The 22,956-nt window shown below is 34.8% G+C and overlaps 2 protein-coding genes across 2 annotated transcripts; both read right to left on the bottom strand.

The window, feature by feature from the left end:
* Positions 1 to 3,405: 3,405 nt before the first annotated feature.
* Positions 3,406 to 11,023, bottom strand: LOC18441820 (Calcineurin-like metallo-phosphoesterase superfamily protein). Its single transcript, XM_011627834.3, has 4 exons — positions 10,513 to 11,023; positions 7,386 to 7,627; positions 4,240 to 5,847; positions 3,406 to 3,864 (listed from the first exon to the last, which is right to left on the bottom strand). The coding sequence occupies exons 1-4, from the start codon at positions 10,784 to 10,786 to the stop codon at positions 3,748 to 3,750; spliced, it is 2,241 nt and encodes a 746-aa protein (XP_011626136.2). The 5' UTR covers positions 10,787 to 11,023; the 3' UTR covers positions 3,406 to 3,747.
* Positions 11,024 to 21,392: 10,369 nt separating this feature from the next.
* LOC105421236 (calmodulin-like protein 3) lies at positions 21,393 to 22,621 on the bottom strand. Its single transcript, XM_011627835.3, has one exon. It carries the CDS (start codon positions 22,199 to 22,201, stop codon positions 21,737 to 21,739), a length of 465 nt encoding a protein of 154 aa, XP_011626137.2. The 5' UTR covers positions 22,202 to 22,621; the 3' UTR covers positions 21,393 to 21,736.
* Between the last annotated feature and the right edge of the window lie 335 nt (positions 22,622 to 22,956).

The raw sequence follows: 22,956 nt of genomic DNA, 5'->3' as shown, positions 1-22,956 counted from the left end.
AAAAAATTACGTAATTCTTACATGATCTATTTTTAAAAAAAAATTAAGTTTTTATAAATCTGTTTGATCTGCATTATTTTTGGAGCTTTAAATTTTATAATCAAGGATAAGAATAGGTTTCTAATGCCATCACAAAGCTTTACTATATTTAAAGTGCATTTTTTAATTATTTCAAGGGGAAAATTTATGTAGAGCATGGACACGAGAAAAAAATGGATTTCAAGTTTTGAAAATAGTGTATTTTGTAATGTATTTTTGGACAGTCAATTTTCAAGTTTTCATAAATTTATCGATCTACACAATTTTTTAAACTTTAAGCATTATAAAGAAATATAAAAATACATTTTAAAGCTATCACAAAGATTTCCAATATTACAACCACATTTCTCGACACTAGTTGAAGGTAGGCTCTAATTTGGTTGTTTAGAGCCTAGGTTCTAACCAAATTAGAGCCTAGGTTCTATTCAAACCGCACCCTTACTTTCAATGGTACAAATTTAACGCTTTATACAAACCTCACCAAAAAGTAATTCATGCATTAGGGGGGTGCTTCTACAATAGTATGCTTTGCCACATTAAACATCCACCTACAATATGGATGTTTTAGAATGGGTGTCCCACCAAAATTTAAAATAAGCAGTGTTAAAATTGTATCAAGAAAATCTTAAGGGGGGTGCTTCTACAATAGTATCCTTTGCCACATTAAACATCCACCTACAATATGGATGTTTTAGAATGGGTGTCCCACCAAAATTTAAAATGAGCAGTGTTAAAATTGTATCAAGAAAATCTTTAGGGGGGTGCTTCTACAATAGTATCCTGTGCCACATTAAACATCCACCTACAATATGGATGTTTTAGAATGGGTGTCCCACCAAAATTTAAAATGAGCAGTGTTAAAATTGTATCAAGAAAATCTTTAGGGGGGTGCTTCTACAATAGTATCCTTTGCCACATTAAACATCCACCTACAATATGGATGTTTTAGAATGGGTGTCCCACCAAAATTTAAAATGAGCAGTGTTAAAATTGTATCAAGAAAGTCTTTAGGGTATTTGAAGTGAGAAGTTTGAAGAGAATAAAAATAGTGAAAGCTTTAAGACCAAATGGTATCCCAATGGAGGTTTGTAAATGTATGGTGGAGACTGGTAATATCTCTTAAGTTTGAGGAGAATAAAAATAACAAAGGCTTTAAGACCAAATGGTATCTCAATGGAAGTTTGAAAGTGTATGGTGGAGACTGGTAATATCTCTTGAAGGCAAACGATAACTGGACAATGATACAAATGGGTTTACATATCAAGAGTGTCTAGTGCTTTTCGGAAAATTAATATATCAGGAGATTCTGATTGCATATATATATAGCGCACATTTATTAAACCATCAAAAGGGCACACATCAAACTTTAAAAGTTGGAGAAAATATATTACAAAATGCACTATTTTTAAAATGGTCTTTTTCTTTTTTCCAAATTCATACATCTTCTTGTCAAGATGATCGACTAGAAGGTTTTTTAATTAGATGGGTTCCTATGAGTCAACCAACTCATATTTATAAGAAAAGAGCCCGAACTTAATTGGTTAGCGCTTGATGATTTGCAAAGTTACGTCTTAAGTTCAATTCCTATCAAGATAGAGGCCCTCTCCTCACTGAATTACCCAAAAAACCCAAAAAAAACCCAGCTCGTATTTAGAGGCCCATCTCTTAAATCCATCTTTAAGATGGATTTTAATTCAAATTTTTAAAGATTCATAATCTAGGCCAAAGTGATGGTGATGTGTCAAGTCCACTTTGAAGGTCCCAACCCCGACCGATCCAAGTCAGGTCAAGCAGCGACACTAGCAGCCATACAGTTGAGGTTTGTACCTGCAGGTTAGCTTATTGGGGAACATCATTAGCATGAGCCCACCAAATGATGGTTAAATATCCAAAGTTAATAAAGCAGTCTTAATTTTGAAAGATATTTATAGAAAGGATAATTGTTTTGTGCGTCGCACCTGTTCCTATGTGGGCTTGGCTACCCCATTCACCCAATCACCAAAGAAAGTACACATCCACAACATAAATAATAGTCCTCCAATGAAAAAGTAAAATCAATGGTTCAAATATTTTCTCCAAAAATCATTTATAGTTTTTAAAATTTATTTATTTTTATAAATTAATGATCTACATGCTAAAGATGATATATTTTTTAAAAATTTGGATTAAATTCTATTTCAAAAATAAATTATTAAGAGGCCTGCATTTCTACATGCGAGTCCGTGGACTCATAGAAACCATGTCCTTATGTAATATCCCTGTATATTTTGAAAATTTTAAAATACTTTCTATTTTATATTTTATGTTTGTGTCCTATTTTTTTAAGAGCATATTTAGTATTTTGATTTTATCAATTTTTATTTGTTTAAATCTATTGGATTGAGGTCAAATTTTCAGTCTCCATACGTCTCAGCATAATGCACTTGTCCAAAAAAAAAAAATGAATAAAATAACCAAACACCCCTATAATTCAAACAATCTCCAAGAAAAAATATATTCGATAATTTTAAATATTTTTTTACCTATGCATGATATTTAGAAGTACGAATACACAAATGTTCAGTCCTATGTGTAAAAACGAGAGTAAAATTGAAATACTAAAATGCTATTAAAAAATAGGACATAAACATAAAATATCAGATACACTTTTATAAGTTCATAAAATATAAGAGAACCGTCCTTTTATGCTTTGGATATTTTATTTCAATTCAAGTTTTGAGTTCGATGTAAGGGTGCGGTTTGTCTAGTACCGAGGTTCTAAACAACCAAATTGGAGCCCACCTTCAACTAGTGTCGAGCAATATGATTTCAATACTAAAACTATTTGCGATAGCCTTAAAATATTTTTTATCTCTAATTATAAAATTTAAAACTACAAAAATAATATAGATTGACCAGTATTTATAAAAACTTGAAAATCTTGAAAATTAACAGTAAAAAAATGTGTTACAAGATGTACCATTTCCAAAACTCGAAATCCATTTTTTTTTCTCATGTCCAGAATGATCAAATTGAAAATATTTGGTATCAAAACAACCTCTTCTGATGAAACTTTTAGTGAAGCTCTAATTTGATTATTTAGAGCCTTGGATCTATATAAACTTTTCTAGTTGCCTAAACAGTATCTTCTCCCTCTCAAATTTACAGTATCTTCTCCCTCTCAAATTTACAGTTTTGGTGTATTGTGGGCAGACTAACAAATCTTTTTGATTGAAGTGAAAACTTCAAAAGCTCAAACCTCAAACATCAACATTCCACATACGAGGGGCTAATCCCTCTCTAATGGAATGATAGTAACACCCCAACACCCTAATTACTTTTTCCATCCCCACTAACACTTGCAAAAAAGACTTTAACTCCTAAAAATGGATAAGGGTTTGTCTTCCCCACTGAATTACTCAGAAAACAAACAAAAAATAAACTCTAATCTCTCCCTCTCAAAGTTCTACATGCGAGGGGCTATACTCTGGCTCTCTCATCCGATAGTGTGCTTTTAGTTTATGGGTAAGAAAAACAAACGTTTTGCATTAAGCCCAATTCTCAAAGTTCCAAATATGAGCTTAACTCTCTCTCTCTCTCTCCTCTCGCTCTCAATAAAGAAAGAACTGCCACTCACATTAACACGACCATAATGCCTTCTCTCTCGTGTACTACAATTTCACATTAAAATGGCACTTGTAGTAGCTCTCTTTACCAACTCCAGGCCGTCTATCTTCCCCTGGTCTTGTAAACAGCAAAAGCCAATAACAATGGAATGGGTAGGCAGTATGGACCAGTGTAAAGAAACGGGTTTGCTTCATAGGCCACCGTCACAGCTCTACAATGCTGTTAAGAACAGATAAAAGAGAAAGAATAAGCAAATAAGATCCAAATACACATGAAACAAAAGGATCAAGATAGTGTCCTGTTTTTTCTTCAATAAACTTTCCAGGTTTTTCCAGGGGATCGCATTTATATAAAGCTCTGAGCAATCTAAAAATAGAGGAGAGCCTAGTGAATCAGCATGTATTGTTTTTCAAGAGCATTGCTTTCTATATCTATAATCGAAGGACCTATCAACTGAACAATGAGAAATTGAAAGTGAGTGTTGCTACAGGTGGTTATTAGTAACTAGAAACTTATCAACGCAATGGGTTTCGCAAAAAGGATAAATCCAATAGAATAAAGAAAATAACTGTTCAGGAGAAGTTAAAGAATTACCTTCCAATGCTTCCACATAATTGCAAGGCAAACAACCAAGAGAGCTTTCCTTGCCCACCTCCCGCACCAAACGCAAAAAGAAACACAACAGTCAGAATAGTTCCCTGAGTAATTAACCTCCGATACCCTACTAAACCCTGTATCACCATCTTCTTCTTTCTTTCCTGACAAAAACATATAGTGCACCCTATATCTCTCTCTCTCTGCAACCAATGCTGCAGCCACCAAAATAGATGGTAATACTATATAAAAGAGGTGAGGCAAGACAATAACCAAGACATCAGGCACACCAATATTGGAAATCCAACCATCCAATTCTGAAATTTTGACAGTCCAACCCTTTGGAGACATATAGGCCATGCTATAGTTTTCAGAGAAAACTTGCCCATAAAACCATGGGAAAAACATCAGGTAGAGCAAATAAACCATGAAACTATTCCATAGAGACGGGGTCCTTGAAAGCTCCATCAAAATCCATAAAGGACCAGTCACAATGCACTCTCTAGTGGTTTTTGAGCCCAAGATGGGTCTGAACTTCTCATAGGGGTGATGCCTCTTTGAGTATATATGGAAAGCTTTAGGGATAAGAAGCAAGGAAAAGAGCAGACCAAGAATAGAGAAGAGTAACGGGCGATACAACAAGTCCCACATACACCCCATGACCAAGAACTCAGACCATTTCCAGTGGATCTTAGATACCTGACCATTTATAGAGAAGGGCCTCATTTGGCTGAAACTAAATGTCCCTGAATTATCTACTGCTTCTATTTGTAGCCAAAAGCGATCAGGAGATGAATCTACAAATGCTCTCCAATTCCATGGAACAATATAGAGATCCCCTCTTGACTCATTGCTTGGCTGCTTTGCCATTCTTGATTCCAACACCAAATTGAGATTCCCTGATCTTGTGTCATATATCTTTACTATAGCAAAGATAATTTCTCTCTCTGAAAATATCAGCGTTCTTATTCTCTCATAAGAAGACTGGTTGACGGATTTGCATAGGTAGCCTTCTAGATATGAAGCTCTTTGCATTGTCCTAGAATCCAGGGGAAATGTGGGCAATATAATTGTTGATGGAGCTTTTGACCTGTAATCAATGTCAAGAAAAGAGACATGACCATCGTCAACAGCCACTATCCTCATCTTCCTATTCTTCCTCCAGTCACCCATCTCCCACTCCCAAAACTCCTTGTTGGGTTCCTCTCCAAGAGAACAATTCCCTCTCTCTAAAACACCTTGATGTGAATTCAGCTGGAAATAACCTTGTAAAGCTCCCAGTCCATGGCCAGGGTGCTGATAATGCTTCTTCAGATTATCCCCAAACTTTGTGTGGAGATGGCCACAAAGGTAAGCCGATATAGAATGTTTGAGAAAGATATCCTTTAGACTCTTTCTAGAGCTTGTAGCCGATGAGAAAGACAGTGGGAAGTGGCCAAAGGAAAATTTGGTCACTGCTTCTTGATGTGGAGAATCCCATTGTGAAAGTTCAGCATCAAGATTTGCCAGAAGCTGATCAGCTGGATGACCGAAAAGATTGGTTGGGCCACGCAAACCAATAGCCATTGCACTATCAAAACCAACGAATAGGTGCTTACGCCCACTGCTCTGCATATTGTGTGGCAAGCTACTCAGAAGCTCCAAAGGTTTTGAATGGTTACAAGCACTTAAACCATTGGTGACTTTAGAACATTAAAATCAATGCATACCAAAGGTCAATCCATACCAAAGGCCACACGCCCCTGCCTAAAACCTGTGAGTGAGTGAGTGAGTGTGTGTGTGTGTGCATGCATGTGTGTGTACTACTTACTAATGAGTCAATTTTATCCTGAGGGAGTCTAATGACAAACAAGTCCAAAATCAATGTAGTTAACATAAGATGGAAAGACTGAAATAATAGTATACATGAATGATAATGGACCTCATCATCATCATCTAAGCCTTATCCTAATTATTCGCGGTTGGCTACATGAATCTTGCTCCTCCATTCTTCATTGATAACATTGTTTTAATCGAAAATATCCAACTCAAGGTTTTGAGTGTGCATGTAAGTCACAATAAATTTATGCTAACTTTTGTATATATATTCATAAGAAGATTAGTAATGAAAAGGAAATGATGGGGTAACTAGCATTCCAGCTACTTTTGCAGCTTACATTCCCCCGTACAATCTCCTTTGGGGTATCTTTTTACAGAGTTGGATCAGTTTTTTTTAATAATCAGGTATTTGTTAACAATATTCTGTTTATTAAGTGTATGATATAATTTATTCCATCAACTTATTCAGAAAAGGGAAAACATTTGGATCCCGATTATGGCATAAACTAATGTCAGTGTTGTTCAAATATGTAATGAATATTTTTGCATAGGGGTACTTAGGACTCTGTGCACCCCATCATTCAATTGAGACCTTTATTAAGCCTTAGATAAAGCAGAAAACCAATCCAAGGAACACATCATTTCATGTCCCAACCCTGATAAATGTGTTCTGAATTCTGATAGGAACTCTGATGTGATGAGCCTGAAAAGCTTGGAAATTTCAAGTAGGCATCAAAGAGATAAAATTAAATTACAAAGCATTCATAGAAAGCTTCAGAGTCCAAAAAGACATTGTGATAGTGAAAGAATGAGGGAATAGCCATAGAAGGATTATTTCCAACAGAACAAGATGAAATATTTAACTCATTAAAAAAAAAGGTTGAAATATTTCACAGTTCTCACTCTTGAAAACAGTTTGAGATGATTCAGGCATTAAATAGATTTTTGCAACAATACCAGTATATGACCTATCATGTATTTTGAACCAGGTATGTTGTATGCAATCTATCACCTCTTATGTTATTCCTAATACGTGAAACCATAAACAAATAACCAAGTTAAAAAGAAATGAGAATGAATTTCAATAAGTACTTGGCTTAACTAATTAATCAAATTAATCTTTCTTTATAAAGTTAAATGGCAACCACTGGTACCTTCTCAGATAGGCAAACTCTATAGTGGTGAAATAGAAAATATTTTACCAATAAGATAAACAAAAGAAATAGAGGATAAATTTGAGGAAATATGTGAAGGGCTAATGGGAACCATACGAAATTATATTGATGAACCGAGTTAATCAGAAAACCATAAAGAAGAGGACCACATACCAGTAAAGTGACACTAAATACCTCTCCACTACGGTTTAAACCTGCATTGATACTATATTTTGTAAAAAAATCAGAATTGCCACCAACAACTGGCACCCCAAACTTGTCATGATTCCCTCTTAGGTCATAGAAGCATTCAACGGGAAGCCCACTCCTTGCAATAACATCCTTCATTACTTTGTCATACTCAATCCACTCTGCCTCATCCACTCTCATTTTTAGATGGTCAAGAGTTTTTCCATCTGTTCAGAGCAATATGAACAAATAAACTACGTATGAAACTTCAACAGTAAACATTTTTGCAGCATGAAATCACATATTGAGGAGAAATGATGCCAGTAGGGAACTGAGAGGAACCTCATATTATTCTAGCCCACAGCAACATTGTCACAACATGGTTAAGCGGCAATTGCATAAAGGATGACAATATAATGAATAGTGGACAAATTTGACTCTTCATAAATAAAAAATACTTGAACATTGAAAGAATTATGACAAAAATTTATCTTAGACAAATAGAGGGACAAGTTTCATATGCATTACACAGTGTATCATGGAATCACTTCGAAAAATGCAGCCCAACAAATTCATATGCTATTAGATTTCTCCTTCAATTCTCATTCCACAATCTATATGAGCTCTATTGTAGTATAAGAAATATCCCTGTTCTCACCACATAACATTTCTATTATAGCACAAACTTTCTATTGATGAAATTTTTAAGTATCAGAAATACCCTAACCCTATTGCCAGTAATCAAAAAAGTAAATTATGGTATGAGTACCTCCAAGGAATCGAGGTAACAGGGATTCCACATGGGTAAATTGCAGAGACCAGCAAATGTCCTAAATCCTCACAACCACGCTTGCAAGGGTAAAAGTAACGGAAGAGATGGGGATTTCTAGCCAAATGGTGCTAAGCCAAAAAATGTGGTTGGCCCCATAAAAGGACCATATGACACCATACAGGACTAACCCCATGTAAGTCACTTCTTAAAAGTAAAAAGTTCATGAGGTTAAAATGTGCGTGAGAACTTGAAGCCATTTACAAGACCAGATAAAACAAGGTGATGAAAATCTCCTTCAAGGGAGTCACCAATCCAGAACATCCACTTCCTGAAAGTTCAACCAGTTCATGATAAATTGTTGGCACTACATGGAACAAAAAGTCTCACCTAAATTTAAGTCCAAACAAAACTTTATTCACCATTTTGCCAAAAACCTACTTGAAAGTCGAACTGTTCAGGATTAATTCCATTATCTTTATTCTGTTTCTTTTAACAGCATGACAGATCATCATAACGGTGCCAATTCACTATCCATGAATTGTGGGAAAGGAATTCATGTTACTAACATCAACAAAATTGTTAAAAAATGGATCGACCAATTTCAAAACCATGAGGTTTTGTTCATAAGGAATTGTATCAACCACAATATGCCACATGGGAGTATACAGCTTAAGCTTAAGACCTTTTAAGAGAGGCATATTTTAGTATTTCATATCCTAACATTTTCAACTCCAAAAAATCAACTGGGAGCATTCCGTCTAATGCACACAGATACACACTTAGATGTATGGATGGGAAACCCTTACATTTGGTGCCACCCACATATCAAACATTCGTGACTACTATTCCCAACCGTCCAACCTGAATGGACGGCTGGGAGAGCTTCAATCATAATGCCACAAGTATGTGTCTGTATAGAGATTTTTCCATATACATATATATAAGTGATTAAAGTAAAAGGAAAATTCTTCCTTATGGAATGAGTAAGAAAATTAGACTAAAGTTCAGTATTAGTTTCAGGACATAATGTAACCAATCAAAGGAAACAAGAAAACAGGACATCACGTAAGGAGTTCTAGTCATGGATGGGATTCCCTATTTGAGGAATCCCGTTCAAAGCGGCTCCCTTCTTCCGCATGCCCTTCATTTCAACCTTTTTTAGTTCTCTTGTTATTCCTTGACCAGAGGCATATGCTTGACACTTGGACAAGCAGTTCATGAGCCAGAATCTAGATGCACCTGGATTTTATTGCAGACATCAATATGGCAATCCCATGGTGCTACCCAAATTTCTCATATATTTACTTTTTGGGACAATAACTTCCATTTATTTCCTTTTTAGTAAATAATATGTTTGATTACTAACATAACAAAGGCTCAAGCCACATGTCTAACATACCCACTACATGATTTATCTAAGGAAAATTGTTTCATGCGGGTTGGACCGCATGACTACAAATGCGGTCCAAAAAGTGTAAAGCATCCATCTTAAAAATGGATGCAAGTAGGTGTTCCATCTAAAAACAATGGAAACTAACAGTCCAAATGTTTTCTTGCTAGAATTATTATTTCTGGTTTTTAGAATTTACTTATTTTTTCACATTCATGATCTCCAATTTAGAGATTACATGTCCTTAAAACTTAAGTCCAAAAATCAATCTCAAAAATAGATTTATTAATAGGCCTGCATTTCTACATATGCGGGCTTTGCCGCATAGAAACCGGATCCTTTATTTAAATACAAGAAAAACGAATTGCAGAGAGAACTGAAGCATTCACAGCTAATATAAGCAAGAAATGACATTAATCATCACCACGACCATTTAAAATCCAAGACCAATAAGGGCACTCAAAAGTCTTCAATGCCATATTCTTGTCATTACCAATTTAATACCAAGAAATGAATGACAAAACAATTTGACTGTGAGAACTCACATTTTCCACTAAACCCATTGGACTAGTTATATAAAATTTCAAGAGATTAACCATAAAACAGGTTATTAACTGTGCTCTTTGCAAGTCACAAAGCTTCTGAACTAAAAAAACAAAAAAAATACAATAGACCCAAGTTTCCAAATTTACCATCATTTTTTATAATAAAAAAACTAAAATAAGTGTAAAAACAAGGCTATTAGATGTGTTCTTTCGATGTCACAAATTTACTGAGCAGCAAAAGTGGAAGGGAATAGCAAATTTACAACTATTTCTGATAATTAAATACCAAAAGAAGTACAAAAACAAAAAGCAGCAAAAATGAAAGGCAAAGATACCCAAAAAGATGAGAGATAGGACAAAGAAGAAGAAGAAAGGATAAGACATGAAACATGACGTATTGCCCACCTGTAAGGTCTCCAGTTATGAGAACCAGGGATGGGTTGATCATCTTAAGGGCAGGGCCAATGAATTCGGAGAATTGAAGAGCTCTTTCAGGATGATAGACACTGAAATGGAGATCTGAAAGCTGAACCACCCATACAACATTATGTGGATCCCCTTTTACGTCTATGGTGCTTCTTGATGTGGGGTTTGCCTTAATTTCTTCATGCTTTTCAGAGAGAATAACAGGATTTACAAAAGCCAGGATGATGAGAAAAAACAGGGGGAGGAAACCCATCTCTCTCTCTCTCTCTGCTATAAAATTAAGGTCAGGAAAAGGGAACCCAGCAGTCAAAAATATGTCTCAGTATGATTAATCCAATCACATTATGAGGAAGCCTGTCTCTCTATGAAGCTTATGCATCTCACCACTCTCTCAAGATTTATTCTAAGTCACCAATCTCTCTCTCTCTCATGCCTCTCACAAATATCTCAAGTATTGTACTTACTAGTCACATCTCCATCTCTTTCTCTCTCTAGAATCTCTGTAGTCTCTGACTAACATAAACGTTCACTGAAAAGCATAACCATTGGATTATCAGTACCTCAGCAACCAAAGGGCCTGCTATTCTCACTCATTTTATTACTATCTTTACCAAATACATAGTAGGCATATCATTTTAGCACCTAATTACCGGCCATTTTTGGGTGGTCATAACAAAAATTCATTAGTGACAATAGTATCTCCCATAGAAATCATATGCTGGAAAGGAAAATCACCGTTTCTTCCCATGCAAATCCCATGGGATTGCCCTTGTAATGAAAAGGACCATGAATCTTTTCTCAATGGGGTTTGGATACCTTAGACGTGGACCATGGGGTTACTCTAATTTTTCTTTTTTTATTTTCGTTCTATTTAACTGAGGACATGTTTGATAACACAAAGTGCTATAGGGTCTCAAAAAATGAGAATATGCTGCTTCCATTTCCTTTATGGAATTTTATATTTTAAATTTAAAAAGTTATCATAAATCATCTTAATTTTAGTTTAATTGGAAATAAAATTTTAATTTTTTTAAATGCCGTCCGTACTCTTTTTTTTCATTTTTGATTTTTTTTTTATCAAAATAATGTTCACTGTAGTCGTATTATTGTGGAGTACATTTCGATATTTTAAATACCGTAATATTTTTATACGGTACTTTAAGTACCATAATAATTATATTTTATATAATATTTTAACTATCATTATGTTTAATACATTTTATACTGACAATTTTAATACCGTATTATCCCCCTTTACGATACTCAAAACTTTAAAAAATAGCCTGTCACTCGGTCCTTCAATAACCGTACTCGGTCCTTCGTTCAATATTAACGCCTGTAATTCTTAACCTCCCTCACTCTCTCTCTCTCTAAGAAACGAATCAACTCACAACCTGAACAGCCTCTCTCTCTCTAGCAAACAATCAGCTCAACCTTGACTCCTTCATTAAGGTTCTACCACTTTTTATTTCCTTGAGCTCTTCAATTTCCAGACCTCCATTCTCTCTAACTCTGTCTCAAAAAGCCTGGTTTTCAGCCAAAACCCAATCGTAGGTGTCGCCCATAGCGAAACCCTAGCAAAGACTAGGACCCAATTAACAGTCTCCTCATGCTATTGTTATGAGGGCCGTGGTTTTCATGGGTTGAGGTGGATGGGATATTATGGTATTAAAGTCGTATAAAATGCGTGAAACATACAGTGCTAAAAGTGTCGTATAAAATGTGATAAACATTACAGTCGTTAACATACCGTATAAAATGTAAACATTATGATATTTAAAGTACTTTATAAAATACGTTAAACATTATGGTAGTTAAAGTACCACAGTTTTTTTTACGATAGTACGACTATAGTGAATGTTATTTTGATTAAAAAAAAATTGAAAATAAAAAAAAAATAGTGTAAACGAGATTTATAAAAATTTGAGTTTTTTTTTCACTTAAACTAAAATTAAAATATATTTATGATAATTTCCTTTTTAATTTTTTACATTTTTTTTTTTTAGGTTCCTTCTTTTTCACTTGTCATGCACCCCCTATTTCTCTAACTCCTTCCTCTAATCATGTTTTTTATATATCTAATTCTTTCTCTAATCATGCATTTCTTGTCTCTCATTCCTTGCTCTAAATAGCCTTTTCTCTCCCTGTTGAAGGTGTCATTTCTCTTCTTTTTTCTCTCTAAAACCTCCATCTCTAACCATGCCAGCGATCTTATATTGTTGCATGAGCTATTTTGAAAGGTAGATGCTTAAAGGACTGCAAATTTTGCATGTGTAAATCTCATCTAGGTGGTCAAACAATGAACTCACACAGAAAAAAAAAGGGGAAAAGTACATCACTTTAGGGTGGTGAAATGTAGAGTGTTCATTTGATAGAAAGGGGATCTAAGTTTTCAAGAACTCAAAATTATTTTTTAAAACTATTTATTTTCAAAATAAAAACTCAAGAGATGATCAAAATTTTAGTCCCAAAACCTTTAGCTATAGAAGTTTATACGATGGCCAATCAGTTAGCACATAATCTAGATTGGAAATTGCGGATCTGGATTGGGAGTTGGTCACTCTATTCCTTGTGAAGACATCCCCTTTGGTACTTACCCCAAAAAAAAAAATGACACCCCTTTTGGAATTAAGAAATCTTAGATTGAAATTAAATTCTAATTAACTGGTTGCATGTACTGTAACAATACGAAACTATTCACTTGAACAGTAAATAAGAGTATTAAATATAAGGACAAGCTTTTTATGCTTTCCCTACAACATAAAACTTATATGCTTCTCCTTATCTAACCGTGAATAGAGGGCTAAGATTTTCCCAATCATAATGTCACATCTTGATACTATTTTATTTTTATATAAAATATTTTGAAACCAACTTTTGGGTGTCTAATCATCTATTAAACTCGCACTTGTGAAAAATATAAAAACATATTCCCAATAAAAATAAAATAACCAAAATACCCCTAAAAGTTTCAAGGGGTATTTTGGTTATTATATTTTATCAAAAAATTATTGTTAATATTTTTTTATAGGTGCGCCCCAATGAGAAGATGACACAGACCAAATTTCATATTCATAAAATATATATTAAAAAATTAAAAATAAATTACTCTGAGGCGTCGATCTAAGATCATATGATGAGTGGCTCACTTGAACAAAATTGGACGGCTGGATGGTAGGGGAAACATTGATCTTCTATGTTGTAGAGGAAGTATAGAAACCTTTCCCCAAATATAAAGTAGGGTGTGGTTCTATAAGTTTGTGACTTTAAACAATACAATTAAGATGCACCTCAAATTTTTATCATAATATGTCATTTTTGTGTAAAAAATTCTTACGATTATCTAAAGAGAAAATTTTATATAGAGCCGAGACTCTAAAAAATCAAATTAGAGCCTACCTCAAAATTATAACTAGAATAGGTTGTTTTGATGCCCAAATATTTTCAAATTGATCATCTCGACATCAAGATGCATTGACATGAGAAAAAAATGGATTTCAAATTTTGAATATAGTGTATTTTGAATATTTTCAAGTTTTCATAGATCTATCGATCTACACTATTTTTGAAGCTTTAAACTTTATAAATAAAACTGAAAATATATTTTAAAGCTATCACAAAGATTTCCAGTATTGAAACCACATTCCTTGACACTATTTGAAGGTAGGCTCTATTTTGATTGTTTAGAGCCTAGGCTTTATACACAACGCATCCTTATCTAAAAATTTATTTTCATACATAATTATACAATTTGAAACTCCAAAAATAGTTAAAATTAAGTAGATCTATAAACATATAAAAACATTGAAAATGGACGGTCTACATAATGTGTTGCAATATGCACTATCTTTGGGACTCAAAATCATTTTTTTTTCTCATATTCATACATCTCGATATCGAGATGATCAATTAGAGGGTTTTTCCCTTTCTGATGGATTTTTTGAGGTGCATCTTTAATTCTACATTTGAAAGTTACAACCTTATATAAAGTTTATCCTTTAAAATATCTTAGATGCTCTTTACTACCTCTAAAATAAGAGATTCACAAATGTTCCCTAAGGGCTTGTTTGGATCCCTGGATTTTTCAATCCTGGGAAAAGGCAATCCTAGAATTGAGATTTTTTGAAAATTTTAATTCCTTGTTTAGATTGCATTAGTAGAAATCAAGAAAATGCAAATTCCTTGTTTGAACTGTCTGTAATATCTTTTTCTTGGAAATGCAAGTTCTCATCTCTCTCTCTCTAAAAATTTTGAGATAGTTTCTCTCTAAAATTTTCTCTAAAATTTTAATACACCCTCTTTCAAAAACTAAAAATTTGAAATAGTTTCTCTCTCTAAAAATTTTGAGAGAGTTTCTCTCTCTACAATTTTATATACTTTCTTGCTCTAAAATTTGATATAGGTTATCTATCTAAACTTTTGAGATACTTTCTCTCTCTAAAACTTAAATTTTGAGATAATTTTTCTCTATAAAATTTTTGATATAGTTTGTCTCTCTAAATATTTCAAGTACTTTATCTATCTAAAATTTGATATAGTTTCTCTCTCTAAAAATTTTCTAGTATTTCCTATATTTAGAATTTGATATAGTTTATAATCGCTAAAATTTTAATATGATTTCTCTCTAAAACTTAAAATTTGAGATAAATTCTCTCGTTAAATGTTTTGAGATATTTCTCTCTAAAAAAATTTAAGTAGTTTTTCTCTCTAAAATTTAATTTAGTTTCTCTCTCTAAAATTTAATTTAGTTTCTCTCTCTAAAAATTTAAGACATTTTCTCTCTCTCTCTAATGTTTAAGATTTGAGATAGTTTTTCTCGCTAAAATTTTAATATGGTGTCCCTAAAATTTTAAATTTGAGAGAGTTTCTCTTTCTAAAAATTTGAGATAGTTTATCTCACTAAATTTTTTTGTATTTTTCTCTCTTTAAAAAATTGTATATTTCTCTTCTAAAAATCGATATAGTTTATCTCTCTAAAATTTTAATATGCTTTTGCTCTTTAAAATTTGATATAATTTGTCTCTCTAAAATTTTCATATTTTTTGTTCTTTAGTAGCAAAATGGATCATTTCCATGAAATGTCAATTCCACCTATTTTTGGTACAATTGAGATTTCCAAAATTTAAGCTTAAAATGAGTATTTAGGAATCCCACATAAATCTCAATTCCAACGAAAATATCAATTCTAAGAGAACCAACTTCCAAAAAAAGTGACTCTTGGAAATCTGAATCCAATGAACCAAATGGGCCCTATGTTTTTTTTGCAGCTATTACCAAATAGCAACCACTGAAGACCGCCTTTTATTTATGCAAGGGGGTTTCCAACAGTGACATACACAAATAAACTGAAGGCAATCCCACACAAATGGAAATAAATAATTAAGTGACATACACAAGAGGGGGCAAGAAAGGTGAGGATCTTAAGTTTTTTTTTAACCCGTCCCAAACCCGGTTAAAAGAGTAGGTTGTGTTAAGTAGGCAGTCTACATAAGTGTTTGTCAAAACTTTTCATCAATCATTTTCACAACACAAGAGGAACAATCCCACACAAATAAAAATAAATACTAGCATAAATCCCTTTTTAGTGAGCCTAAAAATACTTGAGAAAATTTCATTACACATATTTCCTTTAAAAAACCTCTCTCTCTCTCTCTCTCTCTCTCTCTCTCTCTCTTTAAGCTATATAAAGGCAATACATAAAAAATATTGCATAGATACAAAAGACTAATTTAAACAGAAAATAATGTAGGCCTTGGGTGGACGCCACCCAGACCCAATCTAGGTGTGCAAGTACTCAAAAAAAGCTATCTTTTTGTGTGTTAGATAAAAACTGGAAATTAGTTTTCATTCAAGCGACTAAAAAAAAGATTGGATAACTTCATTTTATTTGATTAGTATAGATTTAATTGTTTCAAAAATCATGTCTCTTTCTGACATTGTTAAAAGATCAGAAAGTCCACATCACCTATTAAAATGAATGGTATAGAATATGCAACCTTATTTACCCTTATACAAATAAGATTACTGCTTAATACCACACACCCCTTATAAAAACATCCATTTTTTTTTCTTTTTGAACACCACATATTACAGGGGTGCCGCAAGAAAACTTTGGATGTCTCTCTTGAAAATGCCAGTAGGTATAGTTAAGAAAGTTGAGAAGATGATGCGATGTTTTCTATTGGGGACTTTTGAGGAGAATAGGAAATATCATTTGTTAATATGGGATAGAGTGTGTACCCCTAAATGTGAAGGAGGTCTTGGTATTCGAAGAGTGGGATTGATGAATGAGGCCTTGCTGACAAAATGGTGGTCGCGCAATTTGTTGTTTAAGGATCAACTTTGGTGTAAGATTCTAATTGCTAAATACGGTGTTGATAGGTTTAGAGTGTGGATTAGAGGTAGTAGAAGAAGTGCATCCAAATCTGTATTTTGGAAGGATATTTTTCTGCTCAAAGCCTATCTCCATAGAGATATTAAGTGGTGTGTGGGGAATGGCACTCAAGTCTCGTTCTGGCACCATAAGTGGTTAGGGGATTGCCCTTTGAAGAGTTCATTCCCGGAGTTATTCGCAAAGGCATCTTCCCCAAATGCTCTGATATGTGAAACCTATCAGGTTGTTGGAGAGCAGGTGGTGTGGGATATCTAGTTTCCTTATAATCGAGTTAATGACCAGTTTGTGGCGTAGGTTTCGACTTGTTTTTACATCTACGAGAGGTGGTACTGTCCAATAATAATGATGATGAGGTGATTTGGGAGCACAGTAAGGATGGTCTTTTTTCGATTAAAGTCATGTATTCTCTTTTGTTCCATGATCACCACAGATGGTCGTTGCTTCAAATTTCCCAAATCTAGAAATGGCCCATTCCTCATAAGATCTAATGTTTTATTTGGTTGGCTAGGCAAAATAAGGAATTGCCACGGCTAACATGACTGAGTTTAGAGCCTTGCTCAAAGGATCACTCCTTATTAAAGCCATGAATTTGGGTCACATAATAATGGTCGAAGGTGATTCCCAAAATGTGATTAGGTGGTACAAAAAGGAACAAAGAGTTCCCTGGTTGCTACGTTCGTTTTGGGTCCAAGTGGTGAATTTGGAAAGTGAATTATCTTTATCGTTCCATCGCATCTTTAGAGAATCGAACGATCTTACTAATGGTTTGGCTAAAAGAGATGTTGCTATGGATTCCTTTTCTATTTTGAATGAAGTAATGAGCGAGTGATGTAACTGCATTTTTGTTGACAATAAAATTTGATAACATTTGTCAAAAAAAAAAAAAAAAACTTTGGATTTGTTTTCTCTCAAGACAAAATTATATTTTATCATGGCTTTTTGATTGGTGAAAAGAATTCGTCATCTTGCAAGAGCATATTATCCATTTACTTCCCCGAGCTAAACTTGGGCGGGAGATATTTTTTGTATCCCAAAATTTGGGATGTAATCTCTAGAACCCCAAAGATCAACCTCCAAAAATAAACAAAAATAACAACCAACCTCAAACAATAAATAAAAATTCACACTCAATGTTCATGCACACTCAATGTTCATGCACTTATAGATCTATTTGGTTTGAACCATTTTTAGAGTTTAAAATTCTATCATTAGAGATAAAAATAGATCCCCGTACCATCTTAATAATTTTTTTCAGCACCATCCTAATAATATTTTGTCACCAAAATTGCATCTCATGACGAAGTATAGAGATACACCTTATTTGATTGTTTAAGGTTGCAACCTTGTGGAAACCACAGTTACCAGGAGTGCCCAACTAGGGTGGAGCTCCCCTTACACAACCCAGCTCCGGCCCTCCGTGGCCGGGATCTCGTCTAGAACCCATTCCCAAATTTTTGGGAGCTCGCTGCTATTTTTAAGATTCTCGATCTCATTCACAATGAAGCTTGCTCATGTTACTACACGGATCTCGCTCCCACTGTCCTACGGAACATGGTCCCGAACAAATTAGATCCCCGCTCCCAAAATTTTAGGATTGTGATCCCTATGTTCCCAGAACTCCATCCTTAGGGAGGATCCCACCATGAACAAAAACAAAGCCACCCACCATTAAATTAGTAGGGTTATTAGCTAAAAATTGCATAGAAATTGGGCCTCTAGGAGTCAAAGAGGCTATTCTTGCCCTAATTGGCTATTCTTGCCCTAATTCCAGATGGCTAATTTTTGGGTACTCAATTAAAAATATTAATTTGCTTTTCCAATCCTTTCCAAAGGTTTTTCATTTTAATTCCTATAGAAAACCAGTCACCACAATTCGTCAAGGTCAACTTTTATAACATACCTGAAATCTCCTTGTATATTTAGACTTTCATGGTTTCCCTGTAAAATTAACAGCTTCCCATTTGATTCCTTGTATATTCAGGCTTTCATGGTAAAATTAACATCCTCCCATTTGATTTCTCTACGTCTTGCTTGGGTTAAAGGAGCTTGAATTCTTCTCCTCCTCCTCTGTCAAGGATATCACCAAGCTTCACAGCCATTGCTTGAGTTAAAGGAGCTTGAACTCTTCTCCTCCTCCTTTGTCAAGGATATCACCAAGCTTCACAACCATGGAGTTGCCGATAATCCAGTGAATAGTTTTTCATCAAAGATTTTAGCTATTTTCAGAGCTTGCTTGGCCCTTTGGAGATCGCCATGGAGGTCCTTAACTGCTACAAAGTGAGGTTGAGATGGGTATGTAGATTTTTGTTGTTGTTGTGCTTTCTGAGGAGAAAGAAAGAGTCCACTCACTGTGAAGTCAGACAAATGTGTTCATGAAGTTAAAGAAAGAGAGGGAGGTTGAAGAGGTTCGGAGGTTGAAGAGGTGATGAATGTCTGGTCAAGAGAGAGAGAGAGAGAGGACATGTGGAGATTGGCTCCAAGTTAAGCGAAACGCAATCCAACCTTGAGGTTGAAGAGGTGGTGAATGTCTGGTCAAAAGAGAGAGAGAGAGGACATGTGGAGATTGACTCCAAGTTAAGCGAAACGCAATCCAACCTTGAATGGAGCTCGATCCATTCCAAATAGAAAAGTATTTTTCGTAGATGGGGCACAACTCAACTTTAAATGGGATCCCGTTCATGTTGTCTATGGGTCATGGGAACATGATCTCATTTTATATGGAACGCGTTCCCATTAAATAAAGATATCGATCCCAATATATCGGGAATATGTTTCCTATTCATATAGGATCTCGATCCGCAACTTTTACCCCCACCGAAACTCGCTCCACAAGCTCCAGAGTTTTAGATAGCCCTCAATCCAACACTTCCACTCCCAGTGAGTATAGTGGAAACCACACCCTTTTCAAAATAATAATATACTTCCACTCCCAGTGAGTATAGTGGAAACCACACCCTTTTTAAAATAATAATATAGAGATACTTATGTCCCAAAAGTTTGGATAAAAAAGTCCACTTGAATGGTATCAACCTTGTGCGGACCAAGACCTTTTCTTTAAAATAATAATCTACAGATACTTAGAAAGATACCCGAACTTACTTTGAATAAAAGAAATCCCGTTCTTTTAAAGGGTGCGGTTTGTATAGAGCTTAGGCTCAAAACAATCAAATTAGAGCCTGTCTTCAAATAGTATCAAGAAATATGGTTTCAATACCGAAAATCTTTTTGATAACCTTAAAATATATTTTTATTTTTATTTATAAAGTATATAGCTTCAAAAATAATGTAGATCGAGAGATCTATGAAAACTTGAAAATCTTGAAATTCGACGGTCTAAAAGTGCGTTACAAAATACAAACACTATTTCCAAAACTCGAAATGTCCATACATATTGATATTGAGATGATGAACTTGAGGATATTTAGGCATCAAAACAATATCTTATAGTGAAATTTTTGAGGTAGGCTCGAATTTGATTGTTTAGAGCCTCGGCCTAATGGAAAACTTTGAATAAAAAAAGTCCCTTCATTACCTAATGGAAAAAGTGTATGTGTAAGGCTCTAAACAATCAAATTAGGAAGCACTTTAAAAATTTCCCTAGAAGATGTCCAAATATCCTCAAATTGATATCTCAATCTACACTATATTTTTCTTTAAATGCTTATACAAACTGCATCCATATCTAACTTACCCAAAAGTGCATCCTATACCTAAATTCACTAAGATGGATGGAGAAAGATAATGGGAAATAGTTTTTTTGACAAGGTTTGAGAGAGAGATTGAATTCTTAAAAAGTATATGAGATCACCATTATCATCATAGTGTTTTTCCAACTAATTAGTGTTTGGTTACACTAATTTTATTTGTCTAAGGGAGCCTTAATGAGTCCCCATTTATTTATTCATTTACTACTTCTAATTACAATGGGGTATGGTATTGAAATACAGCCAGTGGAGTACCCAATTACCATTGGGACCAAATGGAGTATACTTCTAACTTTTCAGCATCAGACCAGACAAACATAAGCCTGGCTTCCAAATAACTAAAAATTAAGGCTTAAGGCTGAGAGAGAGACAGAAATTGATTTTCTACCAAACGATATACAGGAAAGACATAAAACATCAGAATGATAAATAACTACTACAAATCAGTGAAGAGGGATTTTAGTTGGTAAAAAAACACCAGAATTATTTTGAGATTTGAGAAAGATTTCTACACAAGATACAAGATAAAACATAAAACATCATAATGATTGAGAACCACAAATCAGTGTAAAGGAATTTCACTTGCCATAACAACCAAAATTATATTGAGATTAGAGAGAGAGAGATTTTCAACATAACAAGAATACAAGAGAGAAAACATTAGAATGACTAAGAACTACCACCAACACAGAGACATCAGTTAATATTGAGAATAGAGAGAGAGAGAGAGAGAGAGAGAGAGAGAGAGAGAGAGAGATCTATTTCAGGCACAACCAAAGAAACCACAAATAAATTCAGAAACAGAAAGGGCAAAGTAGATTGAAATCCTTCCCATCCAAACACCACCAATTCCCACCCCATTTTCTCACAAATCTTAAAAGAGGTCTCTAAAAGGCCCCAAAAACTATTTACAAATACTCTTCCAAACCAAACAAACCCAACCCAACCCTTCTACAACTCTTCCCATCAACACTATTGCCATCCCATACCCATAACCCACTTCCCTTTCTCTCTCTAAACTCTCTCTCTAAACAACCCCCTCCTCCCCAACAAAGAAGCAACATTAAAAGCACACCAACCCTCTCTCTCTCTCTCTCTAAAACATTTAACTCAAAGCCGCAAACCCCCCACCTCTCATCATCTGCTTAAACTCCTTGAAATCAACCATTCCATCTCCATCTTTGTCCACTTTCCGAATCATTCTCCTGCAATCATCAACTGTTCTTCCCTGTTTCAGTCCGAGAGAGCCCAAAACCGATCTCAATTCCTCAACCGTGATGAACCCATCTCCGTTTTGGTCGAAAACATTGAAAGCCTCTCTCATATCCTCCTCTTCATCTTTCTCATTCATGATGGATTGGTAGAGAGACGAAAACTCGTCCATGTCAACGCATCCATCTCCGTTCGCGTCGATCTTCTCTATCATGGTGACCAAATCCTTGTCCGGTATATAAATGCCGAGATTTTCGAGCGAATCACTGAGCTCTTTCTTGGTTATTCGACCGTCGCCATTGCGGTCGAACATCTGGAAAACCCTTTTGAGTTCAGCCGATTCCAAGGTGTTCTCCATTGTTTCTGGGCCGGAATTGCAGAGTTCCGGGCAATGGAGGAGAGAGAAAGGGCCTCGAGAGAGAGAGAGAGAGAGAGAGGAGGGGATTACGAAAGTCGTACAGAGCCCGAGCTCTCGACGACCCTGTTACATAAAACAGGGAGGAGGGAGAAGGAGAGAGAGAGAGAGAGAGAGAGAGAGAGAGAGAGACAGGTGGATTCTTAAGAGAGGAAGGTATGGATGGGCTTAATAAAGGAGGGGAGCGGTGCTGGAACAAGCCGTTACGAATGAACGGTTGAGGGTAGAGAGAGAACGAGATGGGTTTGCAGAGAGATTGGTTTAAACGCGTAGGCAGTTGAGTACTTATAAAACGGCGAGATTTGAGGGGACAACCGCGTTCCGTTGATGGAAGGCGCGTGAACCTTATAATACTCTCCTTTGTATCTATCTTTTTAACTTGTCTATCCATCTAACTTTTAGGGAGAGAAATTCAATTTTTTTAAGAGAGAGAACAAAAAAAGGGTAGAAATACCTTTAGTGACAAATAAGTGGGAAACTTTTTTTATTCTACAAGGGTACGTTTGATTCGCGTGGAAATATTCTTCAAGCAATACTATTCAAGAGATATTTTCACATGAAAATATTCTCTTATTTGGTTAGGTTAGGTGTAGCTATATTTGCACATCAATTAACCATAAATTAGTCTTAAAAGATGCAATACACCGATTGTTATAAAAATATTCTCACACTTACCCACATGATAAAATACTTTCACG

The sequence above is a fragment of the Amborella trichopoda genome, chromosome 6, assembly GCF_054954075.1.
Source record: "Amborella trichopoda isolate Santa Cruz 75 chromosome 6, AtrichopodaSantaCruz75HAP2 v2.0, whole genome shotgun sequence".
Lineage (NCBI taxonomy): Eukaryota > Viridiplantae > Streptophyta > Magnoliopsida > Amborellales > Amborellaceae > Amborella > Amborella trichopoda.
This window is presented reverse-complemented; position numbering and strand designations above follow the sequence as displayed.

Coding starts and splice junctions, on each gene's coding strand:
- LOC18441820 (XM_011627834.3), bottom strand. CDS start 10,786: ATGGGTTTCCTCCCCCTGTTTTTTCTCATCATCCTGGCTTTTGTAAAT. Junction 7,628..10,512: donor CATAACTGGAGACCTTACAG/GTGGGCAATACG, acceptor TGCTCTGAACAG/ATGGAAAAACTCTTGACCAT. Junction 3,865..4,239: donor TTATGTGGAAGCATTGGAAG/GTAATTCTTTAA, acceptor TGTTCTTAACAG/CATTGTAGAGCTGTGACGGT.
- LOC105421236 (XM_011627835.3), bottom strand. CDS start 22,201: ATGGAGAACACCTTGGAATCGGCTGAACTCAAAAGGGTTTTCCAGATG.